Below are 25,803 nucleotides of genomic sequence, written 5' to 3'. Positions count from 1 at the left end.
CTATATTATGATTTGAGTAAATTCATATAAGAATATTAATTATTAAGAATTTTATTAAATTATATATTTTAATTATAATATATTTAATAATAATTATGTTTAAATATGATTAAATTATTTATTATTGATAATAATAATCTTATTAAAATTTAAATAACAATAACAATAATCATTTACCAAAATAAATTTATGCTAAGGGTATTCTAGTCATTTTAGTTTTTTCCATTATGCTATTACAGCTCTATTCCATTCAACCAAACACAAGATTACTATTACGCCTCTATTCCATTGCATTCAACCAAACAGTTGATTTGCTATTACACCTCTATTCCATTACACCTCTAATCCAATACACCTTTAATCCAATACAGCGAACCAAACGTGCCCTTAATTTTTAAACCAAACTTTTCAAAAACACTTGTCAAAAGCGCTTTTCCACAACACTTTTCAAAAGTACTTTTCAAAAGCATTGCTAAACTAACCCTCAGTACTGTACCGGTGGGCATACTATTTTTGTCTTGGTATTGGTATGTATCGATATCAACATATTTTGATGTACTATTTCGGTTTTATCAATGTTTTTAAATATTTTTCTCACACGTATATAGTTTAAAAGTTTAGTTTATTAACAAATTATATCTTATTGATTAAAAATAAATTATATATTATATATACAGTAAATATATCTCAATTACATCCATATAAATAGATTTATATGTAAATATAAAGAAAATTAAAATGGTTAAACTGAAGATTTTAAAATTAATTTAAAATTTCAAAATTTTGTATCAATTGGGACAGATCAATATTAATCAAAGTGGGCGAAACAATTTGAAATGTCTGAAATGTACCAAAATTTTAATCAAGCGAACAAAATTACTTAGTATCGATTTAAGACCAAAATAATATAAATCGATAAATACAATCAGCACTAATACAATACGAAGTACCATATTATGTGATTATGTCCAAAATAATGAGAATTAAATTCCATAAAATATCTTTGAAATAAAAGTATGAGGTGACTCGTAAAACTCGAGGACCGGCCAAAGTATAATCACATAAATGAATATCGTTTAATATTAGAAAGAAAAAATCATTTTTATTTGTTGTATTAAAACAGTCATATCCAACAACCCACTTATCTCACGCTCGAGAAATCCATTCGAAACGAAAATCTCGAGAATCTCCAAAGTGGCATTGCATGGGTCCCCCAAACCCACAATTCTTATGCGTAAGATTAAAAAAACACCACCTCTATCTTTAACTTTTAACTTTCAAACGGTTAAATTTTACTATTAATCCTTATATTTTGTGTAAGTTATAGTTTTAGTTATCATATTTCAATTTAATCCGTTCTTTTACCATTACAATTTTGAGGAAGGGGATGATCGAGTTCAAATCCGTGTCACCTAAATGTCTCACCTGCACTTTAATCACTACTTCAAACAAATCTTAATCAATTTTTATACTTTTTTTGAAATTTGAAATTTCATACTTGCCTCAAATGGTAATTATTAAATTAAATTAAACAATGTTCAAAATATTATGCGACAAATATATTATCGCACATGTAATACTGCATTAGCTTGCTGTTTTCACATTATACTTAACAAAAAAGCTACATTATTTTATTTAATGTATTTAACGGTTATTGTTTGAATTAAAATTGAAAATTTATATTTAAAAAGTTTAAGAATTAAAATTATCAAATTACAAAACATAAACTGAACCCATAGCTTACGGATAATATGAGCTACTAGCAGAATATGACCTAATGATATGACTATTATTGTATGAATCATGACTAAAATTTAAAGAACTAAAATTACAAGGATTAAAATTGATGAAATTAAAATACATAGACTAAATCACAACTTATATATAGTACATGGACTACTACCAAATTTAACCTTAAAAAATTAAATTACTAATTTAGTAGTCTTTCTTCCCTTTCACAATTCCCTGTTTGTTTTTAACATTGCTTTTTACAATTTCCAAAATGGCGTCAGTGGCCACCACTTTTAACAAAAAAGGGAAGCGTTGCTGTTTCGCCACCTCCTCCTCCTCCTCCTCCGCCACTTACTCTCTCTTCCCTTTTCTTCACTTTCAGCTTCTTTAACTGTCTTCCAGGGTTTTGAATATTGATTTTTCAGTTTCTTTAATTCAACAAAAGAAAAAGTAAAAAAAAAAAAATGGGGACTTCTAAGAGACAACTCAAAGCTATGCTTCGGAAAAACTGGCTTCTTAAGATTCGTCACCCTTTTATCACTGCTGCTGAGGTTTCACTTCTTCGTTTTCTGTTTGTTGCTAATTTCTTGTTTAAATTCTTCAGTTTTATCTTCTATTCATTGATTGATTATTTGTTTGTTTGTTGTCGTGTTGCAGATTTTACTTCCTACGATCGTAATTTTGTTGTTGATTGGTATAAGGACTCGTGTTGATACTCAAATTCATCCAGCTCAACCGTATGTCAAGTTTTCTCTTCTTAATTTTTGTTTTATGAATGGATGATGATGAACTGATTGCTTTGAATTGATTTAGATATATAAGGAAAGATATGTTTGTGGAGATAGGCAAAGGTATATCCCCTAATTTCCAACAAGTTTTGGAGTTATTGTTGGCCAAAAGAGAGTATATAGCCTTTGCACCTGATACTGAACAGACAAGGCAGATGGTTAACTTAATTTCCATCAAATTTCCCTTATTGCAGGTACTCTTTATTGGTTTGTTTTTGTTTATCTAGCTGTTATGAATGTTGGCAATAAACTTATTTATTCTTCATTTTTTAATCTTCCTTGTAGCGAGGTTATAGTTTAGCTATTGCATGCGAGCTACAATCCCTGTTTTTTGGATTTTTACTTTTACTGTAATTAGCAATTTCCCTTTTTTTTTTTTGTTGCAGTCATTTTATCACTTACTCTTATGAAACTTGGTTTCCTGGTTGCAGCTAGTTTCAAAAATATACAAAGACGAGCTCGAGCTGGATACATATATACAGTCAGATCTGTATGGTACTTGTGATTTCAGGTAAGTTGAACTCTTTTTACTATGGCATTGATAGCAGGGCATTTTGCCGATTGTTGTTATGTGCTTCTCTGTTGACATGAACAGTTTTAAGAGAATTAAATGGGGAGCATACAGTTTGGTTACTTCTACCACGGGGATCACTTCTCCAATAGCTCTGAAGGACTTTAAATTTAATAACTATGATTGCAGTTAACATAATCTTGAATTTAGGTAAAACTTATAACTTAAATGGTTTACAGATTTTTTTTCATCACATCCTGAGCATTAGGAAGTCCTTACATAAGTGTTGGCCTGTTTCCTTTTTCTAATATATTCTTCTAGAATCTTGTGGTTAGACATGTTTTAATTACCTTGTCCAAAAAAACAAAAAGGTTGTGCAGAGAACCTTCACAGTTATTCTATATTGTATTGTTATGAGGTGGCTTTAGTGTTCTGCTGTTGTTCATCGTTTCAGATATTCCCTCTTCACATTTGCCTACATTGGATGCTGTTCATAATCTAAAATATCTTTTTCTCATGTGAGAAAACTTCATTAACTTTGAGTTTATCTTGGTCTAGGAATTGCTCAAATCCAAAAATTAAAGGAGCAGTGGTATTTCATAATCAAGGTCCTCAGTTGTTTGATTATAGTATTCGCCTCAATCACACATGGGCTTTCTCTGGATTTCCTGATGTTAAAAGTATCATGGACACTAACGGCCCTTACCTCAATGACTTGGAATTGGGTGTTAATATCATACCAACAATGCAATACAGCTTCAGTGGATTTTTGACTGTATGAACCAATAGCTCCTCCTTAACAGTATTCTAATGTCACATTTTGTTTCCTTGGGCTCACGGTTTTCGTTGATATTCTTTTTCTCAGTTTATGCTTATCCTTAGAGTTGGTGAATAATGGTGATGGATTTTTTTTGTTCTTTTTTCAATTTCCAGCACCATAATTTCGAATGATAGAATAGATTTTTAATGTGCATGCACTTTTGTATATTATACATCATCAAATGTTGCCTTTCCTTTGCTTCCTTTTTATCAGGATACGGGCTTCATTGAGTCCCCCGCCTCTTAATACATCATATGAGTGCTCTGATTTTTTCTCATCTATTCATCTTCCTTTTTCTTTCGCCATATTCTCTACATTGTGAAAATATGGTCGTACTTTAGTTATCATCCCAAATTTGATGAAGTATACCTTGCTATAGTTGTTGATACTTTTATACTTTCTGCAGCTCCAGCAGGTTTTAGATTCATTTATCATATTTGCTGCTCAGCAAACAGAATCTGGCATTGCTAGTCAAGATTTAGAAATAAGAGCATTGCGCTCAACCGGTGTAACATCATCCCTCGGGTTACCTTGGACAAAGTTTAGCCCTTCAAATATTAGAATAGCTCCTTTCCCAACTCGAGAATACACAGATGATGAGTTCCAATCCATCATTAAGAGCGTCTTGGGCCTGTTGTATGTGCCTCTTGAATTAATGTCTCTGTGTTAATCTTTATTAATTTTACATCAAAAAAAGTTTTCTCATTGGCTTACATGTTGATATATTGTTTATTGTTGCCCTGCCTTTGGAATGAATAGGTATTTGTTGGGATTTCTCTATCCAATCTCTCGCCTGATCAGCTATACTGTGTTTGAGAAGGTTTTTAATGACTATAACAGTTATAATTTATACATATCTAATATTTTTAATTCTGCTTATATTTGTTTTCAGTTCTTAACATTTTTGATATAGAAGATATTCTTTACTTTTATTTTTTTAAGCTCTAAATCATTTTCCTTTCCAACATTTCAGGAGCAGAAGATAAGAGAGGGTCTTTATATGATGGGATTGAAAGATGGGATATTCCATCTCTCTTGGCTCATTACATATGCTTTTCAGGTTAATTTTTGGCTGTGAACTTCTAGTGAACAATCATGTATTTTTTCCATTCTTTGTACTTTTGATGGAGTGTGAGGTTGTTTTCTATTGTTATTATTATTTATTTCTGTTTGAATTTTTTTTCTTGATTCGATCGTTTAGGTTATAAATGTATGGAATGCTGTTTGTGGGGATCAATTGCTCTTTCATTAAGCTGGCAAAACTTTCATTCGAGATTAGATAAAGTGTTAATTTTCCTACATATACTTCAACTATTCAATCAGAACTGATATTTGATTGTAGCATGTTAAGTGGCAGAATTCTGATTTGAGTCTAGGGAAAAAAGTTCGTGGTTTTTAATGGGAAATAAGTAATTCTGGTTACTGTGATATTGTGAAAATTTTACTTGTCCGAGTTAGTAGAGAATTCTTATGCTTTTCTGGTTTTTATCTGTTTGTGGTGGATGCACAGTATGTTGCTTACTTTACCTTCAGTGTGCATTATGCAAGATGCAAAGTACATACATCTATATTTGAATTCCATTTTAATGTGTAATTCATGAAGCTTTATGTTATCCTCTTTTTAATCTGTAATTAAAGATGCTTAAAAGCGTTGGTTAATTTTAATTTTGCATTTTCACAGTTTCAAATGTCCATTCAAGGTAACAGCGCTGCTTCAATGATGAGGCCATAATCTACTAAGAATGTTATTTTTACTTTCATATTTTTCATCTAGAAAGTGACTTTACTTCTGAAGTAGCCATCCTCCTACCTACAGTAAATGATATGGATTGCAAAAGTTTTACCATAACGGTGGCAGTAATAAGAAAACGTATAGATTGTTTTGGTAATTGCTCTTGATGTGGTTACTCGTGCTTCAGCAATGATTTTTAGTGGTTGATTAGAAAAGGATGACAATGGTATCTGTGGGAGGAGGCTTGTAATATATTCTGGTACAACACATTTAGGTTGAGAAATGGAAAGAATTTATTTGACTTTAGGAGCCTTATATAATTTTAAAGAGCCACGTATCGAATATGTTTTTGTAGTCTGGTCGTGCCATGGAATTTTATGATCAGTTTTCTTTTATAAATCATGCCTACTTTACTAGAGAACCAGAAGATGCATAGAAAATTTGATTAATATTATCATTTTCATGATTTAAGAACTTGTTACTTTCGGTTTCTAAGTTAGGATTTATGTATGCAAAAATACATTTGTGGTGGTGAGTTATCTTGGGAATCATTACTTCTGGGATTCTCATGTTAATTTAATTTGATTCCATTTGCAGTTTGCTATTTCATCTGTGATCATTACAGTTTGTACCATGGATAACCTTTTCAAGTATAGTGACAAGACAGTAGTGTTCGTGTATTTCTTTGTATTTGGACTCAGTGCGATCATGCTATCATTTTTGATCTCCACATTCTTTACACGAGCAAAGACTGCTGTTGCAGTTGGAACTCTTTCTTTTCTTGGAGCCTTCTTTCCTTATTACACTGTCAATGATGAGGCAGTTGCGATGTAAGTCTTGTGCAATGGACATGCCTTATGCTTTTGATCTTTTTTCTTTCTTTTTTGTGTGCGATTTCAGTAAACATTTTCTACTACAGGGCATTAAAGGTCATTGCCTCTTTCCTGTCCCCTACGGCCTTTGCTCTTGGATCTATTAATTTTGCTGACTATGAACGAGCACATGTAGGGCTTCGTTGGAGCAACATATGGCGGGTATGTTCTGTATGAGGGAATTTTTTTTTTCTGCTAGTTATCTAATCTTGGTTCTTTTTGGTTTTTAACTTAAATTATCGTTGCTGCAGGGATCATCTGGAGTGAACTTTTTGGTTTGCCTTCTAATGATGTTGTTTGACACATTGCTGTACTGCGTTGTTGGTCTGTACCTAGATAAGGTACCTCTTAAAACACAATTTTTCTTTTCTCTTTTGATTCAAGGGTTTGTAATTGTCAACTTTATCCTAGTACACTGGTTATGATGCATATATTGGAGAGCAAGAGGGAGAATTACTCCTTATAAAGGGAAATTTTTTAGTTATAGTTCTGCTGATAGTAGAGTTAAAACATTGTTCTAAGCTAACCTTCTTGTGTTACATCTTAAATGTGCTCTGGTAATTCTTAGTTCCCAAAGAATGGCAACATAATAAAAGGCTGGTTGAATTTCATGACTGAAAATCTAAGAAAAGATTGCAAATTCCCAAACTAAACTGCAAGGATAAGCTGGATATGAAGTAACTAAGGGAGTAAAGACATAATAAGGGTGAATGTTTTGTATTCCTCTAAACCCATGTCCTTTATCTTACACTCCCAAGTCCAAGTTATGGATTTCCTAAACAATCCCCCTAACAACTGCATTGTAGTTTGGTTTTAAAATTAGGATGGTCATTTCAGAAGCACTTCTATTGAAGAAATTCTTTGATACCGGTAATCAAATCAAACCTTTTAATGAACAAGATTAAACTATATTTTGCTGATCTTGCCTCACTGTCCAAATAAAAATATTTAATCAATGAGTTTAAACCCTGCACAAATCACAAAGTAACTCAGTATCACTTAAAGTGTTTTGTTATCATAAAATCAAACCGATGGTTCCAAAAATTATTATTTCTGTTGAAATATCTGTCCAGACAGTGTATTTTCAAGTCGACGGGTTGTCACGTGAAGTTTTGTTGTTGAATTCTGTCTCTGACGGAGATTTTCTTTGTTCTAAAGTTTTTTTTTTGGAGAAATTTTTCTTCCAAAGTTATAATAATTAGAAGGGACTAATATATATTTATTATATGTCTCAGGTATACCTCGATCTAGTGTATCTTTTTTAGTTATAATCCTTAGAAGTCAAGAATTTTGTTCCTAGTATCTTTTACAATATTCAATGCTGTAGCAATTAATTTAATATCTTAATTAAGCAGCTTTGTAAAAGTATTCTCAAGTTAATTTGGTTGACTAGAATCTTACATGGAAGTATTCCAGATCTATGGGTTTGTTATGCCTTGTCTACCTTCTCTAGAATATTTTATGCACAATGAAATGTTCCTTGGATCAGGTTCTTCCCAGTGAAAATGGAGTTCGCTATCCTTGGAACTTTATGTTCCAAAAATGCTTTTGGAAAAAGAGAAGTGCCATAAAACACCATGTTTCCAGTTATGAAGTAAGAGTTAATGATACAATCTCCAAAAGGAAAAACATCTTTCCTAGAAAGGATATGTCTGGACCAGCTGTGGAAGCAATAAGCTTGGAGATGAAACAACAAGAAATCGATGGCAGGTGCATGTACTGAAACTATATGCTTTCTTATTTTGTTCATTTTAATTGGTTTTGCTCATTCAATATAATGCTAGATATGCAGATGTATCCAAATAAAGGACCTGCATAAGGTATATGCCACCAAGAAAGGGAAGTGCTGTGCTGTTAACTCCTTACAGTTAACCTTGTATGAAAATCAAATTCTAGCTCTTCTTGGTGAGTAACTAACTTTCACACCTCAATATCTGTCACATCCTTGTCTTCTCCTAAACTGCAATCTATTTTATCAGATCTGGAACTGATTGTTGGAATTCCAATAGCCTAAAGTTGCTTCTTCTTGTAAGGGCTTGTAGGTTTTGCTAGTGTATTGATCATTGAAGTTTTTGTTCAGGGGCAGTGGTAGGATCTGCCTCCTATTGTTAGGTCCAACCATTTTATTTCATTTAAAGAAGCCTTTGATAATTAGGCTGTTAAATCATTTACCTTTTTACTATATCCCGATTTGCAGTTGATGGGTGTGTATTTCATTGAAACATTTAGAAGCTTATCTGAGTTTTCTATGTGAGAGGAGAACTAGTTCGTGAGAGATCAACCCATTGGCTGCATTATATAGTTGTGTATATCCTTTAATGGGGATATGATGCTTTAGTTCTTCTCCACATAAGATCCCTTTTTTTTCTGTATGATTCTTATGTATTGGCATGTAGCATTGATAAGAAATCTTGTCCATATATAGAATCTCCATATTACATTTGATGATGTCAATTCTATTAATTTTGTGCTATTATTTTAAAGGGCACAATGGAGCTGGTAAAAGTACCACAATATCCATGCTTGTTGGCCTTCTTCCCCCAACATCTGGAGATGCCTTGGTGCTTGGAAAAAGTATTCTAACAGACATGGTATGTTGTATTTTTCATGGTGTTTCCACTGTTCTGTCAACATGATTATGCTGTATGCCTTCTTGATTAATATTTTTAAAGGAGTTTGGCTAAGCTCTTGTGTGGCTTGTACTGCAAGCTTCCATTCTGTTTATGGTTGTTCTTCTTAGTGGCACAGTGGCTTGTAAGTACTGCATTATGGTGTTTTGATCTGGTCTATTGGTTAAACAGACAATATTTGGAGTCAACATTTATTCAATAGCATCTTACTTTGAGGTGGGCAATTTGTTTGAAGGGTCCGAAGCACGTAAAGTGCTTTTGTAATTATCTTTTATATTATCCTGGTTAATATTGTTGAAACTGAAAACTTCACCTAGTGATTCCACCTGTTGTTTCTCTTTTGTGGGTTTTATTGTCAAATTTGTAGTCCTGTCAGACTTCATAACAAACAGGACTGATGATCTTTCAAGTATGTGCAGCTGGTTTTAGATCCATTTATGATCATAAGAGTTTTTAGATAATATGATATTTAGGCTCTTTTATGCATAATAACAACTCTCTAGTCTATCCCTCTCTTCTAAAATGCACCTTGGCCTGGATCCCTTTTATGTATTTTCTTCCTTTCTATTTAGTGAATGCATGGTAATTGAGATTGTCTAAGCAACTTTGAGTTTGTTGCATCTTTATGATATATGGTGCTTCAGCCTTGTCAGGTTCTCAACTTACTTTAAATAAGTTTTAAGGTGATTAAGTTTTATTGTCGCAACGTTGTTGTTATTATTATTATTATTATTTTATTTTCATTCTTCTTTTTCAATCACTTTTGTTTCTTTTGCTGTATTTTTTTCTTCTAATGTTATTATTATTATGTGTCTGTCCTGTAGAAAGAGATACGTGAGGGATTGGGGGTCTGTCCACAACATGATATCCTTTTCCCAGAATTGACTGTAAGAGAAGCATCTTCTAATTTTGTATTTGTACATATTTAAATTTGTGGTATTTTTTGTTTAATTAAATTGGTTCACGTTGAGCATTCTAAGTGCATGCCAGAAGTGTTAAAAATTTGGTTCTTCATGCATAACAAATGTTACTTCAAGGGCACTTTTGGATTGTATGGTAGAAGAAACAAGCTTTTGCCACAAGGAGGCTAATATGATATACATCTATTTGATTATTCTTTCTTACATTGTCTTGCTTTGCATGTTATATCCTTTTTATCACATGTCTATGAAAAAGCTGTGTGGTTATATAGGTTTGGATGCAGGTTCATATCAAACTCTACTCAGTTCTGGTTCATTTTTCTCTCATTACTCATTAGATGGTACTGGAAATATTTTGAGTCATGGGGTTATCATTATATTTGTAAGATCTTTCCTCATTCATCTCAATGTGTGTATGGGCGTCCATAAGTAAATGCAAATAATATGTATGTGCCCGCTAATCTTAGTCATATAGGTGTATGTATATGTTTCTCGAACTTAGGACTAAGTTTTGGACACAGGAATTGGTCCGGTAGTTACTAAGTGGAATGTTGATGCCTGCATTAGTTTCCACTTTGAGGTGTCGAATAAGTGTTCAACACAGGTATTTTAAGAAAAAGGTAGAGTCGAGAATGTAGGTCTGTATATATGGCATTGATACTAGAAGTCCCCCCCCCCCATCTATTTTGTAGATTGTCTCCCTCAACTGAAATGGTTATCCTCCCTTACAACAGTTTTTGTAAGCCTTCTTCTGATGCTGTTTTTGGAAGTTAGCATGCTTAAATTTTGCACGGTAGAATAATTTCTTGTAAACTAACTCTAATCCTGTTGCACGCAACTTCCTTTTGAAAAATCTAGATTTCCAAATTTTGTTTCATTTCCTTGATATCTCTACATTCTTTGAAGTTTCTGATTGGCAATTATGGTGACTTGAAGTAGCAAAGATTAATTTGATATTTTGATTGATTCCTATTTTCAGGTCAGAGAGCATTTGGAAATGTTTGCTATATTGAAGGGTGTGAAGGAGGATGGTTTAGAGAGTGCTGTAACTGAGATGGTTGATGAAGTGAGTTCCTGTCTGCCTTGCTGGATTCATGTTCATGTCTTCACTTAGTATTCTGAATCTTTATTTTCATTTTTATAGAGCAGCAAATGAGATCTGTTATTTTGAAATCTATGAAGCTATGCTTGAGAACATGAAATTGCAATAGTGTATTTTATAGCGTATAAATAGATAAACTTCAAAGTCCATAAAGTCCATCACTAAATAGAGATACAGCAAATCATTAAATTTGATATCAAGAAAATCATCATTTTATGAATTATTTATTTAATTCTTATATTTAAAATCCAAATTTCTTCTTTCAAATTTAAGTTTTCGAGAGCAGCTGAATGTTTAGGTCAATTAGCTTTCATAACAGTTTAAGGTTAATTGTTTAATTTCAGGTTGTTTTAGGTTTATAAGGTTTGGGTGTTTTTGAACTGTGGATTTCCATGTGGCATTAACCCATTTTTGTTGAGTTTGTTGTAGCCTTATGTTCAAATTAGATTCGTTTGCCTTTATTTATTAACTTTTCTTTTATCTGATGAATACCTAATACCTAATCCTCAGAATAGTTCTTTTATTGCAATTCTGTTGGGCTCGGATTCTATATGCATCAGAGGTTTTAATTGAACTGAGGGTAGCTGGGGACCTTGTATAGACAGTGTATTCTGCACTGTGAGGCTTTCTGAAAATGAACTGTTTAATATGATAGGATCTGAATCAATTAATTTGATATATATTTTTTATAAATGTGTTCTGCAAAAATTCTAGGGGTTACACATAACAGAAATCTCTAATTCTTTTGGGAGACTCTGTGAATTCAATCATCTGAGAAATTTGTTTTAGATTTCTTATAAGGAAAAGAAAAAGGAATCTGATATGCCTTTTTGTCTCAATCTTAAAGTCCAAAGGACCTTTCACATGGTGTCTACTCTCTCTCTCTCTCTCTATGACTGTCCCTTGGATGGCTGCATTTTTTAACTGCTACTTTTATGGTCAGGTTGGTTTAGCGGATAAACTGAACACTGTTGTGCGGGCACTTTCTGGTGGTATGAAGAGGAAATTATCTCTTGGAATTGCATTGATAGGAAATAGTAAGGTGTGAAATTGTTCCAGGTCATGATTAATATTTCTTGATTCTGGAAGTTGTCATTGTTAATTCTTGTTTTTCTTCTTTTCTTATTACAGGTTATTATTCTTGATGAACCTACTAGTGGCATGGATCCATATTCAATGCGCTTGACTTGGCAGTTAATAAAAAAAATAAAGAAGGGAAGAATAATATTACTAACAACACACTCAATGGATGAGGCTGATGAACTGGGGGATCGGATAGCCATCATGGCTGATGGTTCTTTGAAATGCTGTGGAAGGTTGATATTGTTAACCAAAATTTTTCTCCATAAGACCAATTTTTTTGAAAAGCTTTCCTTGAAAGAAATCAGAAATCAGGCATTAATGCATTATGGATCACATTTTTCCAAAACTAAATAACAGAGATATAATTTGTGCTCTTGCTTTTGAAAAGGATTTGAAATTATTAGTGTCTAGTAGTTTGGGACTCCTGCAAGACTGCTGACACTGTATGAATCATCTAGATGAAGGGCACTAAAGATTTGGGATTTCTTCCGACCAATATAAAATTAAAATAAAATTATTTATTGATCTCTCTACCTTCTTACTATTGTTTTTCTCACCCTTAATACATGAACACCCATCTTTCATAATGCGGGATTTTACACTTGATTATAGGCTAAAAGTATTGTACAAGATGTTACCTTTTATGTTATTTTTTATTTTTTGGCCAGAACCTTTTTTGTTATTTTGTTGGAAATATTTAGCACCAGTTCCATAATTTCTAATGCCTATTTTGTAACAGTTCCCTATTCTTGAAGCATCAGTATGGTGTTGGTTATACTCTTACATTAGTGAAGGTTAGCTTCTGTTCTTATTATTATTTCTCCTATGATTTTGTTGAACTATTACTTTTATGTATTTTCCTGTCATCCTTGGTGGTTTGACTATTCATTTTCCTCTCAGAGTGCACCAACTGCTTCTATAGCTGCTGATATTGTTTATCGATATGTTCCATCAGCTACATGTGTAAGCGAGGTACATGCTTTTATGCTTTTGTATTTGTATTAAATTAATTTAATGTTAAATCTAAGGAGTAGTCTTCTGTAATAACATCGTATCTGTCTACACCTAATGCTTAACGGGGTAACTATTTTGTTTGAATTTTTTGTCAATCTTTTACTGGGTATTCTTTCCTTAATGAGTCTGAATTGTTTAGGAGTTAATAGAAAGATCTCTGATTATTGTTTAGTGTATCTGCTTGTTACTGAAGGCATGTAAAGCCATGGTTTTGTTACATGTAAAAAGGCAGGGTGGAATATATAATTTTTGCTTATAAAAGTTGGAAAATACTTTTGGTAAATATTTTTTTTCCAATAATTAAAGTGTTTTTATCTATTTTCTCATAATAGATTAATGAGAAATAAAAATAAAAAAGTTCTTACAATTATAGGACTTGAACCAGGGTCCGAGATTTGAGATTTAAAATGTTGGAAAAATGTGTATACATGGATTTGAACTAGTGGCAATTCATAAATTACAATTAAAGCTAAAGAAAAACCCTTGTTTTCAACTTTTCCAATTTGCAAAGCATTTTTAGTGGAAATGATGAAAACAACTTATTTGTTTTCTAATTTTCACAAATTTTCATTTTCCAAAAGTTTTTAAAATTTTCAACCAAACACATTTTCTTGTGTTCTTCATTTCTCAAGAAAATGAAAATGAAAATGAAAATGAAAATGAAAATGAAAATGAAAATGAAAATGGCCTCTGTTTTCTAAATCCAAATAGAGCTGAAGTTTCTGTAATGCTAGTTCTATCTTATACCAGCAAAAATGTGCAAACAGGTGAAGAAATAGAAGGAAACTATAGCTAGCTATAATTACGGACAAAGTGAAAGTGAACCATAACTCAGAATTCTTTATCCATGATGATAGTTCTGGTAAAAGTGGGTCTGAAAATATATATGTTCTATATTGTGTAATATAATTGTTTATTATCTTCCAGGTTGGAACTGAAATTTCCTTCAAGCTTCCTCTGGCAGCTTCATCAGTTTTTGAAAGTATGTTTAGGGAGATTGAGAGTTGTATAGGAAGATCAGTTTCTAATTCAGAAACAAGCATTAGCGAGGATAAAAATTATTTTGGCATTGAAAGTTATGGCATATCTGTTACAACCTTGGAGGAAGTGTTCTTAAGGGTTGCTGGGTGCGACTTTGATGAAGCTGAATCTGTCCAAGAGGGAAATAATTTTGTTTCAATTGATTCTATCCCTTCTGGCGAGCAAGTGCCCAAAAGAATTTCCTATGCGAAGCTTTCGGGAAGTTATAAAAAGATTATTGAGGGCATATCTTCCATAGTGACCAGATTTTGTGGTCTATTTGTTTCTATATTTCTAAGTTTCATGCACTTCTTAAGTATGCAATGCTGCAGCTGTTGCATGATTTCTAGGTCAATCTTTTGGCAACATTCTAAGGCGTTGCTCATAAAGAGAGCTGTTTCTGCACGAAGAGACCGCAAAACAATTGTTTTTCAGCTTTTGATTCCTGTGATCTTCTTGCTTTTTGGTCTTCTTTTTCTCAAGCTTAAGCCACATCCTGAGCAGCAGTCTGTGACATTCACCACTTCACTTTTTAATCCTCTTTTAAGTGGTTCTGGTGGTGGTGGTCCAATTCCATTTGATCTGTCCTGGCCTATTGCAAAAGAGGTTTGTTATTCTTTCCTTCTGTTTTTTTTTTCAAACTTTTGTTGAGTTCTATTTTCTGATTTCATTAGAATGAGCAGAGTATACTGCTTTATTATTATTTTGGTACAAAGTAGTATACTACTTAAGTCATGATACTGTCATGCTTCTCATGCTTCTTTTGATGGTGACATTATAAGAGATACGATTCCTCTCTCTAAAGCTGTCAACTGCAGGTAGCAAAAAATGTTGAAGGAGGGTGGATTCAAAAATTTAAACCGACTTCATACAAATTTCCTGATTCAGAAAGGGCTTTAGCCGATGCTGTAGAGGCAGCAGGACCAACTTTAGGACCTGTTTTGCTTTCAATGAGTGAATTTCTAATGTCTAGCTTTAACGAATCATACCAGTCAAGGTAGATCTTCCTTAATCACAAAATTATTTTCTTATATTCTGTTTATCTGGTCTTGATGCAGAAGATGTCTTATTTGATAGTAATCATGTTGTATTTTTGTGAGAAACATTAAAATATTTGTAGCATGCAAAGTCCTTCACTGCATGGTTATGCCCTCTAAAAGCTTTTGTTTATCATATTTTCAACACTTGTTTATTTTTACTTTTTTCAGTTTTGTCTCTTTAATAAGAGAATTTATTATTGCTTGTTCTCTTTTAAGATTGTGTTTATTTTCACAGCTGTAGATGTATTTTTTAAGCCTCACTAGCACAGAGTCCAGCCTTTTATATTTGTTGTTAGACATGTCAAGCCTTTTGATTTAATTGGTGTGGAATGTTTTTCATATTTTGAGCTTATATTTTTCGATATCTCAAAGTGAAACTGCATTTGCCTTTTTTTTGTGTGTGCGTGTTTGGTATGAGTTTAGAGGAGTTACTTTATTTCAAGTAGATTATGCAGAAATGGTAGATCTAAGAGATTAAGTAAAATAGGTAAAAGGGACTTTGCTGCATGTGGCATAAGGATGCTGCTGCTTTGTATGCAGAACATAGAAAAGAACTCATGAAACCAAGCCAAAATAGTTCAATTAAGGTTTTTGAGTTGGGTTCTTTTGCCATTAGTTTTCTGATTGTGTTATTTTTCTGATTTTAAGTTTTATTGGCAAGCCATTTTGGAATCAGCATTATCTCCAACTTGGGTTCACATGCCTTTTCTCTTTTGCTTTATGGTTTTTTCTCTAGTTTCAGCCTACTCTATCAGGAGTTGAATAATGTGCCTAAAACTTTTAGTTTTCTGTAGTTTCTTTCCACTGTTTGAGTATTCCAATATGATGGAAGGCAACTGGGATTGGAATCGCTTACTTAGAGCATGTTTGTTACTTTTTTAAATATATATATATTTTATCTTTTATGTTTGTATTGATAGGTATGGGGCAGTTGTGATGGATGAGCAGTATGATGATGGGAGTTTGGGGTATACTGTATTGCACAATAGTTCTTGTCAGCATGCTGCTCCAACCTTTATCAACTTGATGAACTCTGCAATTCTTAGGCTTGCTACTAGCGACAAAAATATGACGATTCGAGCACGTAATCATCCTCTTCCGATGACAAAAAGCCAGCGTTTACAGCATCATGTAAGCTTCTCTCCTATTAATATAATATGTGGTTGCAATTTCGACATATATTTACACCCTGTAATGTTTTATGTTAATTTCTGAGAAAATAAGTTCCACAGTTTTAAGTTTGGGGTACCCTAGGATTTTAAAGTTTACACATAAAACAATCTCTCTACCTGTTTCTATTTGGTTTTAGGGTAGATGTTATGTTATAAAATTAACATTCTTGCTTTTTGAAAAGAAAAACTAATAAGATCAGGGGCGAATCCAAAATTTTTTTTAGTGGGAGCTGAAATTAAATTATAAGTTTTGAAAGGTCAAAATATAATTTTATCATTTATTATTTTATGATTTCATCATTTTTAAAGGCATTAAACAGAAAATTTTCATTTTTTGAGGGGCCAAAGTGCAAATTTACCATATATTAACTTAAATTTCCATTATTAGAAAGGGACTAAATGGAATATTTTTCATTTTTTGGGTGGCCAAGGCCCCTGCCTGACCCCCTTAAATTCGCCTCTGAAGAAGATCTTAATAATTTGTTTTCTGCCATCTTGAATATTGACAAATTGGTACTAGGAATATTTATGTGAGAAAAAATGAGGGATTAAAATGTTTAAAATGTTTCTAAATTCTAACATGCATGTAAACGCTTTCAAATCAAAGATTTTTTTTTTGTGTGTGTTTTTTGTGTGTGCGCGCTTCTTCATAATATTGATGAACTACTGCAAGGAATTTACCAAGGGAGAAAAATGTGGGAGGTCTAATAAATCATCAAAGGAATGCACACAATTGTTCTATTAAGGAAAGGAAGGGAGGAGGAGGGGTTATCACTGGGGCTAGGTTGGATGGAAGGTACCAGTAAGTTTATTTATGGAGGCAGATGGCATACCCTGAGCCATTCTTTACCCTTGATCCTTTAAGACGAGCATCTTTCTTCTAACTAGTACATTATCTCTCTTCTAACTAGTACATTTGAAGTGGACCTTGCATCCAAGCTGATGGTTTACTTGTGTGCTTGCTAGTTTGCCTAAATCTCCAAATATAAATAAATGAATTGCTCTTGAGTCTATGTTTTGCACTTTGTAAACCAATATTTTAGTTTCTAAATGATGTACTGCTCGTTGGTTTTCTTTTTTCATTTTGTTTAACCACACCTGCTGGATATTCACTTAGATTTATCATTTACATTTTACAGGATCTGGATGCATTCTCTGCTGCAATTATTGTTAACATAGCCTTCTCATTCATTCCTGCTTCATTTGCTGTTCCCCTCGTAAAGGTATAATCCTAGGTTGCGGCATCATAGGATACTTAGTTATTCTCAATAACAAACAATAAATTGTAGATGTGGAAAGACTTAGTTATTCTCAATAGCAAACAATAAATTGTAGATGTGGAAAGACGAAGTTGTTTGCCTTTGTTGAAAATTCAGTTAGTCCTTTTATTGGCTCATTTTTCTTTAGTGATCTAGAGATAAGAATAAGAAAGAGGAAAAAAGAGAAGGAAATAAAGTAGGAACTTTCTTAATACTATTTCATATTCATAGAAAACCTTCACTTGCTCATTAATGAGGTTTGGCTAGTACAAAGTCTATTTTCCTTTTGGCTGAATTATGTTTCATAGATTTCATGGTGGACCAACATTTGGCTAATGCAAGTGTTTCCAGGATTCAGTACCATAGGTTGTGCATTCTGTTGCGCTCATCAAATTTAGTTTGAGGTTGCCAGTTTGGTTTTCTTGTTTCCTAGGAGAATGTCAAGTACAACTTTCTTGAGTAGTAATGGGGATCTGACCTTTTCTTTCAAACCCTTCTATTTAGCTTTTGCTTCCTCTGTACTGTTCCCTGTCTAAATTCTACTCTTCATAATCTCATGTTTACTGGGTGTAAGTCTTTTTCTGCATTTACTATTTCATCCCTCCAATATAGCAACTAAAATGTTGTTTGTCTCTAGATGAAATATTTTTGTTCTCTGATTAATTCACTTATCTCTGCATGTAACATAGACAACTGCTATTGAAGCTCATACCTCAGTTATGTCCGCATTGAAAACTTGCATATTTGTGGAAAAAAGGTTCATCCCTGATTTCAGCTGTCTTATTTGATGCAGGAACAGGAAGTTAAAGCTAAGCACCAACAACTGATCAGTGGTGTATGTTTTATTTCACCCAATAATCCAACTAAATTTGTTTAAGCAGTACATGTATTTCATTATAAAATATTTTTTCTCAGGTTTCTGTAATTTCATATTGGGTTTCAACGTACATATGGGACTTCATCAGTTTCTTATTTCCTTCAACTTTTGCCATAGTTCTCTTCTATGTGTTTGGTATGTTACTATGCTTGCATTCCTAATTGTATTCTTCTCATGTAAGCAAAAATATATTGATAATGCTCATATTATTGATTATTACTGGCTGTCATGCATTCATTGAACATGTTGAGCCTCCAAAATGCTTCGGGAGTTGCTAGATATCCAAGATAGTAATTAAATGTATTGAATTTTGTATATTTTCTATTAATTAACGAGAGATATTAAATATCAACAATGATGGAATCTAATTTCGCTTTGTATTTTCTGAAGTGCCATAAGACTTCCACATCCCTGGAAAGTATTGAATGTGGACTCATGTGCAGTAGTTTCTCAGAGATTTTCGGCTATTATTCATAAGATAATTTGTTGCAAATAAATAATTTTGAAAAAGATAGTACTAAGTTTTCTACCAACAAAAATGAGATGCTACTTGGCTGTTTATATCCAACCTCATGACAGTTGACACTTGGTGCATGACTCATGAGATATGTAACTTGACTCAATGAGTTATCCAGCTTTTTCTCCATGTTATATCATCACTTTGTCATGCAGATTTACCTTGTTTAATTTCGTTTTAAGCTGTTACGTAAATTTAATTTGGTTCTGTAGGTCTTGATCAATTCATTGGAAGAGGCTTCTTGCCAACTGTCATCATGTTTCTGGAGTATGGTCTTGCAATTGCATCATCAACATATTGTCTTACATTCTTCTTCTCTGACCACTCTATGGCCCAGGTAGGGTAACATTCTTTTCTCATGGTATATCATCAGCATTTAAGACAGTTTGTTAATAACAAAAAAATGTTGTTGTGCATGGGCAGAATGTGGTTCTCCTGATCCACTTTTTCACAGGACTCATTCTCATGGTTATTTCATTTATCATGGGGCTTATAAAAACAACTGCAAGTGCAAATTCTTTTCTGAAGGTTGGTTTCTTTAAGCTCAGTAGTTAGATTGTCAGTTGCTATGATTGTCTATGTTTCAGAATAAATAAATGTAAACTTATTTCGTTGGCAAAAAAAAAAAAAAAAGTAGACTTCTTTCAACTTTTTCTTTTCCTCAATATCACTAATATTCTATCATCAGAGACGACATGATTGTTATAACCTAACCTTCAGCTAGTGAGCTGAATCTTGACGTTCAAGTTTAGATATAGTGGCACTTTTTTAGTGTAAACAATAATAAATTTATGAAACTGAAACTAAAACCTTCTTTTTTTTATGGAAATTCACACTGCCTCACAGGCTTTTCAAGATCACTGATTTCTTATCTGTTATTCTTATTTTCGTTTTTTTGGGTATTCTTTGTCACTCAAGTCAAGAATGATTTATTAGTTTCAAGTGTTAGTCTAGTAGCAAGTTTGATTTGTAAGCACTTGCTTTTGTGTTTTAAATTGAACTTGGTGCTATATATACTCCTGAATGATTCAGACTAGTCCAATACCTTTATTTACCTCACAATTATATTAGCTTGCAAAACGTTATTTGCTGACATTTGGAGAGAATTAACGCTACTAACATCTTTCAAATGTTTGGTCAATAACTGATTAGAACCTAAATTACACACGGTCTCTCATACCTTGTTCACTATCCTGCAAGATTGCTTGCTATATTGGTGAACTTGACTAAGAAGTTATGTATTTCTCCAGAATTTCTTCAGATTATCTCCTGGGTTCTGCTTTGCCGATGGGCTTGCTTCACTGGCTCTTCTTCGGCAAGGGATGAAAGATAAATCTAGTGATGGGATTTTTGATTGGAATGTAACTGGTGCTTCCATTTGTTATCTTGGAATTGAGGTTATTATCTTTCTCATTCTTTTGGCTTGATTATCTTCTTCTATTATGCTTATCATCATTTTTGAGTATGTCCTTGGCGAATACAGTTGAGTAGTGCATGTGGAGAATCATCATTACCCTTTTGTATCCCATTTTGTTCTGACTAGAAAACTAATTTCATTCCTCCTAGGAGTTGTTTGTAGAACTTCTAGACCTAGCCATTTGTTTCATCTTGATTTTCCTTTAAGATGTAGTTTCAAATAAAACAAACATGTCTCTTGATGTGACAGGCCATTTTCCTTTAAGATAAGTTGATTTGGATCTCAGTCAATTTTCTCTCTTTGACAGGCCATTGGTTACTTTTTTCTGACTCTTGGGCTTGAACTCTTGCCTACTTGTAAATTGACTCCTGCAAGACTAATGGAGTGGTGGAGGAAAAAACCATTTCAGGGTGATGATTCTGTTTTAGAACCTTTTCTGAAATCTCCCTCTGAGACCTCTGTTCACCTTGATGAAGACATAGATGTAAGAACAGAAAGAAATAGGGTACTTTCTGGTTCCATTGACAATACCATTCTTTTCTTGCGTAATCTTCAGAAGGTATCTCTATGAACTCTACTGTCCTTGATTTTAGTCTTGTCATTCTCGTACTCTCATTATTGCTTGGTAGTAACGTTCATCAATCAATCTCAGGTGTATCCTGGGGGAAATCATCACCGTGCAAAAGTAGCTGTAGACTCCTTAACTTTCTCTGTTCAGGCTGGAGAATGTTTTGGCTTTTTGGGAACAAATGGAGCTGGGAAAACTACCACTTTGTCAATGCTAACTGGTATTCTGCACTTGTCCTGCTTAGACATCAATATTTTATCTGAAGAACACTACAAATTAGCCTATTTTATGCCTGGCTGTTTTCTTAATGTGTTTCTTAATATTGTGGAATAATTGAATTCATGAACAATGACTAAGCTTCCATCATTATTAGTAATTTACTTATACTATTTCTTTCTCTTAAACTCTGCTACATTATATAGTATCTGGTTCATAAATCTTTATGAGAACTTAACTCTGTTAGAGATTATGGCAATTGTAAGATATTAATACATCTGAACCACATCAATTTCTTTTTCTTTTCCACCATACAGGGGAAGAATCTCCAACTGAAGGAACTGCCTTTATTTTTGGAAAAGATATATCTTCGAATCCAAAGGCTGCCCGTCGTCATGTAAGTTAGATTCCTTTGTTTATCATACTCATGTTTGATCTAACAGTTTGAATAGTTCATCAGAAAGAATTTGACTAATTTCTTTAATGAATCACCTACAGATTGGATACTGCCCTCAATTTGATGCTTTATTGGAATATCTTACTGTGCAAGAGCACCTTGAACTTTATGCAAGGATAAAAGGAGTTTCAGACTACAGAATGAATGATGTATGTGTATCTATCATAGTTATTCTAATCATTTTAGTCCCTCGTCAGTATGGTAGAGGGGTTCTAGTTTGATTTGAAGCATACAACATGGTACAATAATTTGAGAGGCTTTATCTGGTTGAGTCTTATAAGCTCTAACTGCAATGCATGACACCAGCTAATACACTAGCATCAATATACTAATTTGATATTGATGCAGTAATGATCACATAATGCACTTTATGCATGTAATTGTTTTGGCAGGTTGTTCTGGAAAAGCTGGTGGAGTTTGACTTACTAAAGCATGCTGATAAACCATCATACACCCTTAGTGGAGGGAACAAGCGTAAATTGTCTGTTGCAATTGCAATGATTGGAGATCCTCCAATTGTCATTCTTGATGAGCCATCCACTGGTATAAACTGCTTATATAAACTCAAGTTCTTGTAAGGACTTGATGAATGCTTTGCATGCATCTCCCCTTTTCTAGCAAATAGTTTCCGTCTTTAGACGTTAAAATGTTATGAAATAGCTTGTAGATCTTCTGATCTATCTTTGATGTTGGCTTGGCTCCCTTGATATATTGTATGCACGTTGGTTTGCATTTTCTCTAGTGGGTTTATGTTATTCCGTCCCAAAACTTTCACTTTGTTTATTCTAAGGCTCCTTGATATTTTTAGTCTTAAATTAGTTTGCTTACATACTGCATGTTTGAGTTCTGGAACTACCATTCTCCAAACAGATGTCTACCCCTGTTACATACTTCTTGGTTATAATCAACACAGGGATATAGCCTTTGATGGCAGTTTCTAGTCTGTTGTGTATCGTTTAAGAGTATTGCGTGATTACAGTCTAGCTAACTGTTGTCTAAGAATGGAATGCTATGTAAAGTTCAGCATGTTATATTTAGAGCTTTCCTTGTTTCCTGGCAATTAGTTAATGTTAATTATTTTAGGTATGGATCCCATTGCAAAAAGGTTCATGTGGGAAGTTATATCCCGCCTATCGACCAGACAAGGAAAGACAGCCGTGATCCTTACTACCCATAGCATGAATGAAGCTCAAGCTCTATGTACCAGAATTGGGATAATGGTACCAATCTTCCTTCCATCCTAAAACCTTGTGAAAATTATTTTTGGCATTCACTTAATGTGCAATGTCTGCCATTTAGGTTGGAGGCAGGCTAAGGTGCATCGGAAGTCCCCAGCACTTAAAAACAAGGTTTGGAAATCATCTTGAGCTGGAGGTATGTGGTTAAATATGATGTCATTCGTTGATTTAATAATGTGCAAATATGAGTTGAAACACTTGAAAACTCATAATTCCTTAACTTCTTACCTTCAATCAGATTAAACCCACTGAAGTGAGCGCTTCTGATTTGGAAAATCTTTGCCGCATTATTCAAGAAATGCTCTTTGACATTCCTTCTCATCCTAGAAGCCTACTAAACGATCTTGAAGTCTGTATTGGGGCCATCGACTCCATTACATCTGGAAATGCATCAGTTGCAGAAATTAGCTTGTCAAAGGAGATGATAATTGTTGTTGGACGTTGGCTTGGAAATGAAGAAAGAGTGAAGACACTTATTTCTTCAAGGTCAAATTCTGATGGGCTTGTTGGTGAACAGTTGTCAGAGCAGTTGGTTCGGGAAGGTATAAATGATATACTGATGTTTCTTTAATATCCATCCACTGCAGATTCTATTTTTTTTTTTTTAAGATGCTGTTTCTTATCACTATTTTAAATTTATACTGCATAAAAATTCGGCATAAAACAGACATTTTTAATTGTGTTATCATCCTCCATTGTTTATTTTTCCTTTCTTACAGCATTTTTGACTTATTATGAGTTTCCATAGGTGGTATACCATTGCCAATATTTTCCGAGTGGTGGCTAGCTCGAGAGAAGTTTTCAGCCATCGATTCGTTTATACTCTCTTCATTTCCTGGTGCAACTTTCCATGGCTGCAATGGATTAAGTGTTAAATATCAGGTAAAACTCATAGTTACTTTCAGCTACTTACGCCATCCGTAACATCTAAGCAAGCAATCTCCCTTAGTTTCCAACTAGTTTTCAATTGTTTGATCATTTTAAGAAAGAAATAAATAAAAAGAGTATACTCATATTGAACACATACTCATGCCCAAAACTTATCAAGTTTGAGTAACATAATAATATATCACGCTTTTGTACATTATATTGCGGATTCGTGATTTTTAGTCAAGTGATAGTAACTGATTCAGAAAACTTTTGATGCAGTTACCATATGGGGAAGGTCTTTCGTTAGCAGATGTTTTTGGGCACTTGGAGAGAAACAGGTAAACATCTCTCAAACTGCCTTTTCCTTTTTCATTTGGCTAAACTAATTAAAAATCCCTTACGCTTTACCACTTTTTTTTAAATAAGCCCCTTGTACTTCCTCTGCACCTGGAACTTTAAACACATACCCAAATTAGCTCCTTACCTTTTATTTATTTAAGTAAACCCTTAACATGAATTAACTTTTCACTTGAAATAAGAGTGAGCTTAGATATAAATCAAAGGATAAGTGTTTATTTAGGTGCAAGGAAAGTACAAAGGATTATTTAAAGAAAGTGATAATGTTGAAGGGTTTCTTTTTATAAATTCAGTAATATTATTTTGGGGGGATTTTTTCTCTGAATTTAGAAATTTTTACGTCAGAAATGGATCGGGCATAGCTGAATACAGTATCAGCCAATCAACTCTTGAGACTATATTCAATCATTTTGCATCTAATTCATGAAGGCTCAACTTGTTACTTTGTACCTAGATTTTGAGGGTAAAATGTGAATATCATAAGCAGGCATTGTGTATTATATTAGCTAGAAAAAAAAGTAGAGAAGCAAACAATTGAAATGTAAAGAAACTTCTTGTTACGAGATTATTGAAAGCAAATTAAAACGTACATTTAATGTTCTCATATTTTTATTTGAATGGAATTAGGGATGTAAATGGTCATGTTTGTTTTTGGCTGTTTTCTGAAAAGATGAAGTCAAGGTGCAGCATATAAAGATTGGTTTTTATATATTTAGATGATTATACTTGTATTTGAATATACGTTTAGTTTAAATATCTATTGAAGAAATTCCGCATGCTAACATATATTGAATACGGTGAATGAGCAATGACATTGTTAAATCCTTTTTTTTTCCCTGCACGTCTAACTTGTAATCTGAATAACGTCTACGGAGCAGCATTTTTTTTTCTCCTTTATCGATCGGATCAAGTTACCATAAGGTTTAATCTGTCACAATCTAGCTAGCATGTGACAGAGAAGTGAAATGGAATAAATGGAGAATAATTAAGAAATTTGGGAAATTTAGAGAGTTCAAATTGAGAAGAGAAAAATACTGTTTTCATTCAGTCGTTGCGGAAGAATTCTGTGCCAAATAAATTATTCATCAACTCCATTGTCCCCATGGATCAAAATTTGGGAACTGCGCTTGAAGAACCGTGAAGTCTTCCCAGGTGTCCAGCTTCCGTGTTTACCCACTAGATCAGCAGCTATGTGACGGCCTTGTTTTGGCGTTTGACTATTCGTTTATCAAGGACTGCAGCAGGATATACCTTGGGGTGAAATTAAAGAAATATGTCAAATTTTATAAAAAAAATAGGCGAAATAGACTTGTGTATGAGATATTTAGGGAAATAAGTTGATTCTAGAGAGAAAGAGAACACGTTCTACTAGACACGCTTTCCTACCACATACATACACCCCCTTAACTCCTCATATCATTCCTGTTTAACCAAGTATGTTTTCTCGTGATCAGCCAGTCTAGTTTGCAATATAGTTTCCTTACCCGAGGCATCACAAACATAATCCCCTTCTTCGTCATCACATCTCACATGCCACATATAACATATTGGTAGTATTGGCTTGTGCAATAAGGAGGGTATATACTTCATAA

The 25,803-nt window shown here is 33.3% G+C and overlaps 1 protein-coding gene across 2 annotated transcripts; it reads left to right on the top strand.

The window, feature by feature from the left end:
* The first annotated feature begins 1,972 nt into the window (after positions 1-1,972).
* On the top strand, positions 1,973-24,817 carry LOC105785345 (ABC transporter A family member 1). Of its 2 annotated transcripts, none has more exons than XM_012611394.2 (40): positions 1,973-2,282; positions 2,389-2,468; positions 2,545-2,713; positions 2,951-3,030; positions 3,589-3,805; positions 4,257-4,486; positions 4,610-4,670; positions 4,824-4,910; positions 6,180-6,412; positions 6,502-6,616; positions 6,706-6,795; positions 7,944-8,164; positions 8,247-8,359; positions 8,939-9,045; positions 9,909-9,971; positions 10,984-11,070; positions 12,050-12,148; positions 12,238-12,422; positions 12,929-12,983; positions 13,090-13,161; positions 14,131-14,829; positions 15,042-15,220; positions 16,184-16,394; positions 17,575-17,658; positions 18,488-18,529; positions 18,610-18,706; positions 19,301-19,425; positions 19,512-19,616; positions 20,339-20,485; positions 20,813-21,064; positions 21,158-21,293; positions 21,607-21,686; positions 21,788-21,895; positions 22,139-22,289; positions 22,830-22,966; positions 23,046-23,120; positions 23,223-23,526; positions 23,733-23,866; positions 24,134-24,192; positions 24,557-24,817. In XM_012611394.2, exons 1-40 carry the CDS (start codon positions 2,196-2,198, stop codon positions 24,636-24,638), a joined length of 5,658 nt encoding a protein of 1,885 aa, XP_012466848.1. In that variant the 5' UTR covers positions 1,973-2,195; the 3' UTR covers positions 24,639-24,817. The 2 variants fall into 2 exon arrangements, with proteins under 2 accessions (XP_012466848.1, XP_012466846.1); XM_012611392.2 differs by having other exon boundaries at positions 24,542-24,817.
* Positions 24,818-25,803: the final 986 nt, after the last annotated feature.

Source organism: Gossypium raimondii, chromosome 1 (genome assembly GCF_025698545.1).
Source record: "Gossypium raimondii isolate GPD5lz chromosome 1, ASM2569854v1, whole genome shotgun sequence".
In the NCBI taxonomy this organism is placed as follows: domain Eukaryota; kingdom Viridiplantae; phylum Streptophyta; class Magnoliopsida; order Malvales; family Malvaceae; genus Gossypium; species Gossypium raimondii.
Note: the sequence above shows the minus strand (reverse complement) of the source record. Positions and strands in the feature narration are given on the sequence as shown.

What these genes read in the sequence shown, in the direction of transcription:
- LOC105785345 (XM_012611392.2), top strand. Translation starts at nt 2,196, where the DNA reads ATGGGGACTTCTAAGAGACAACTCAAAGCTATGCTTCGGAAAAACTGG. An exon ending in TCATTACATATGCTTTTCAG is followed by an intron (nt 4,911 to 6,179) that starts GTTAATTTTTGG and finishes TTCCATTTGCAG; the next exon opens with TTTGCTATTTCATCTGTGAT. An exon ending in CAGACTACAGAATGAATGAT is followed by an intron (nt 21,896 to 22,138) that starts GTATGTGTATCT and finishes TTGTTTTGGCAG; the next exon opens with GTTGTTCTGGAAAAGCTGGT.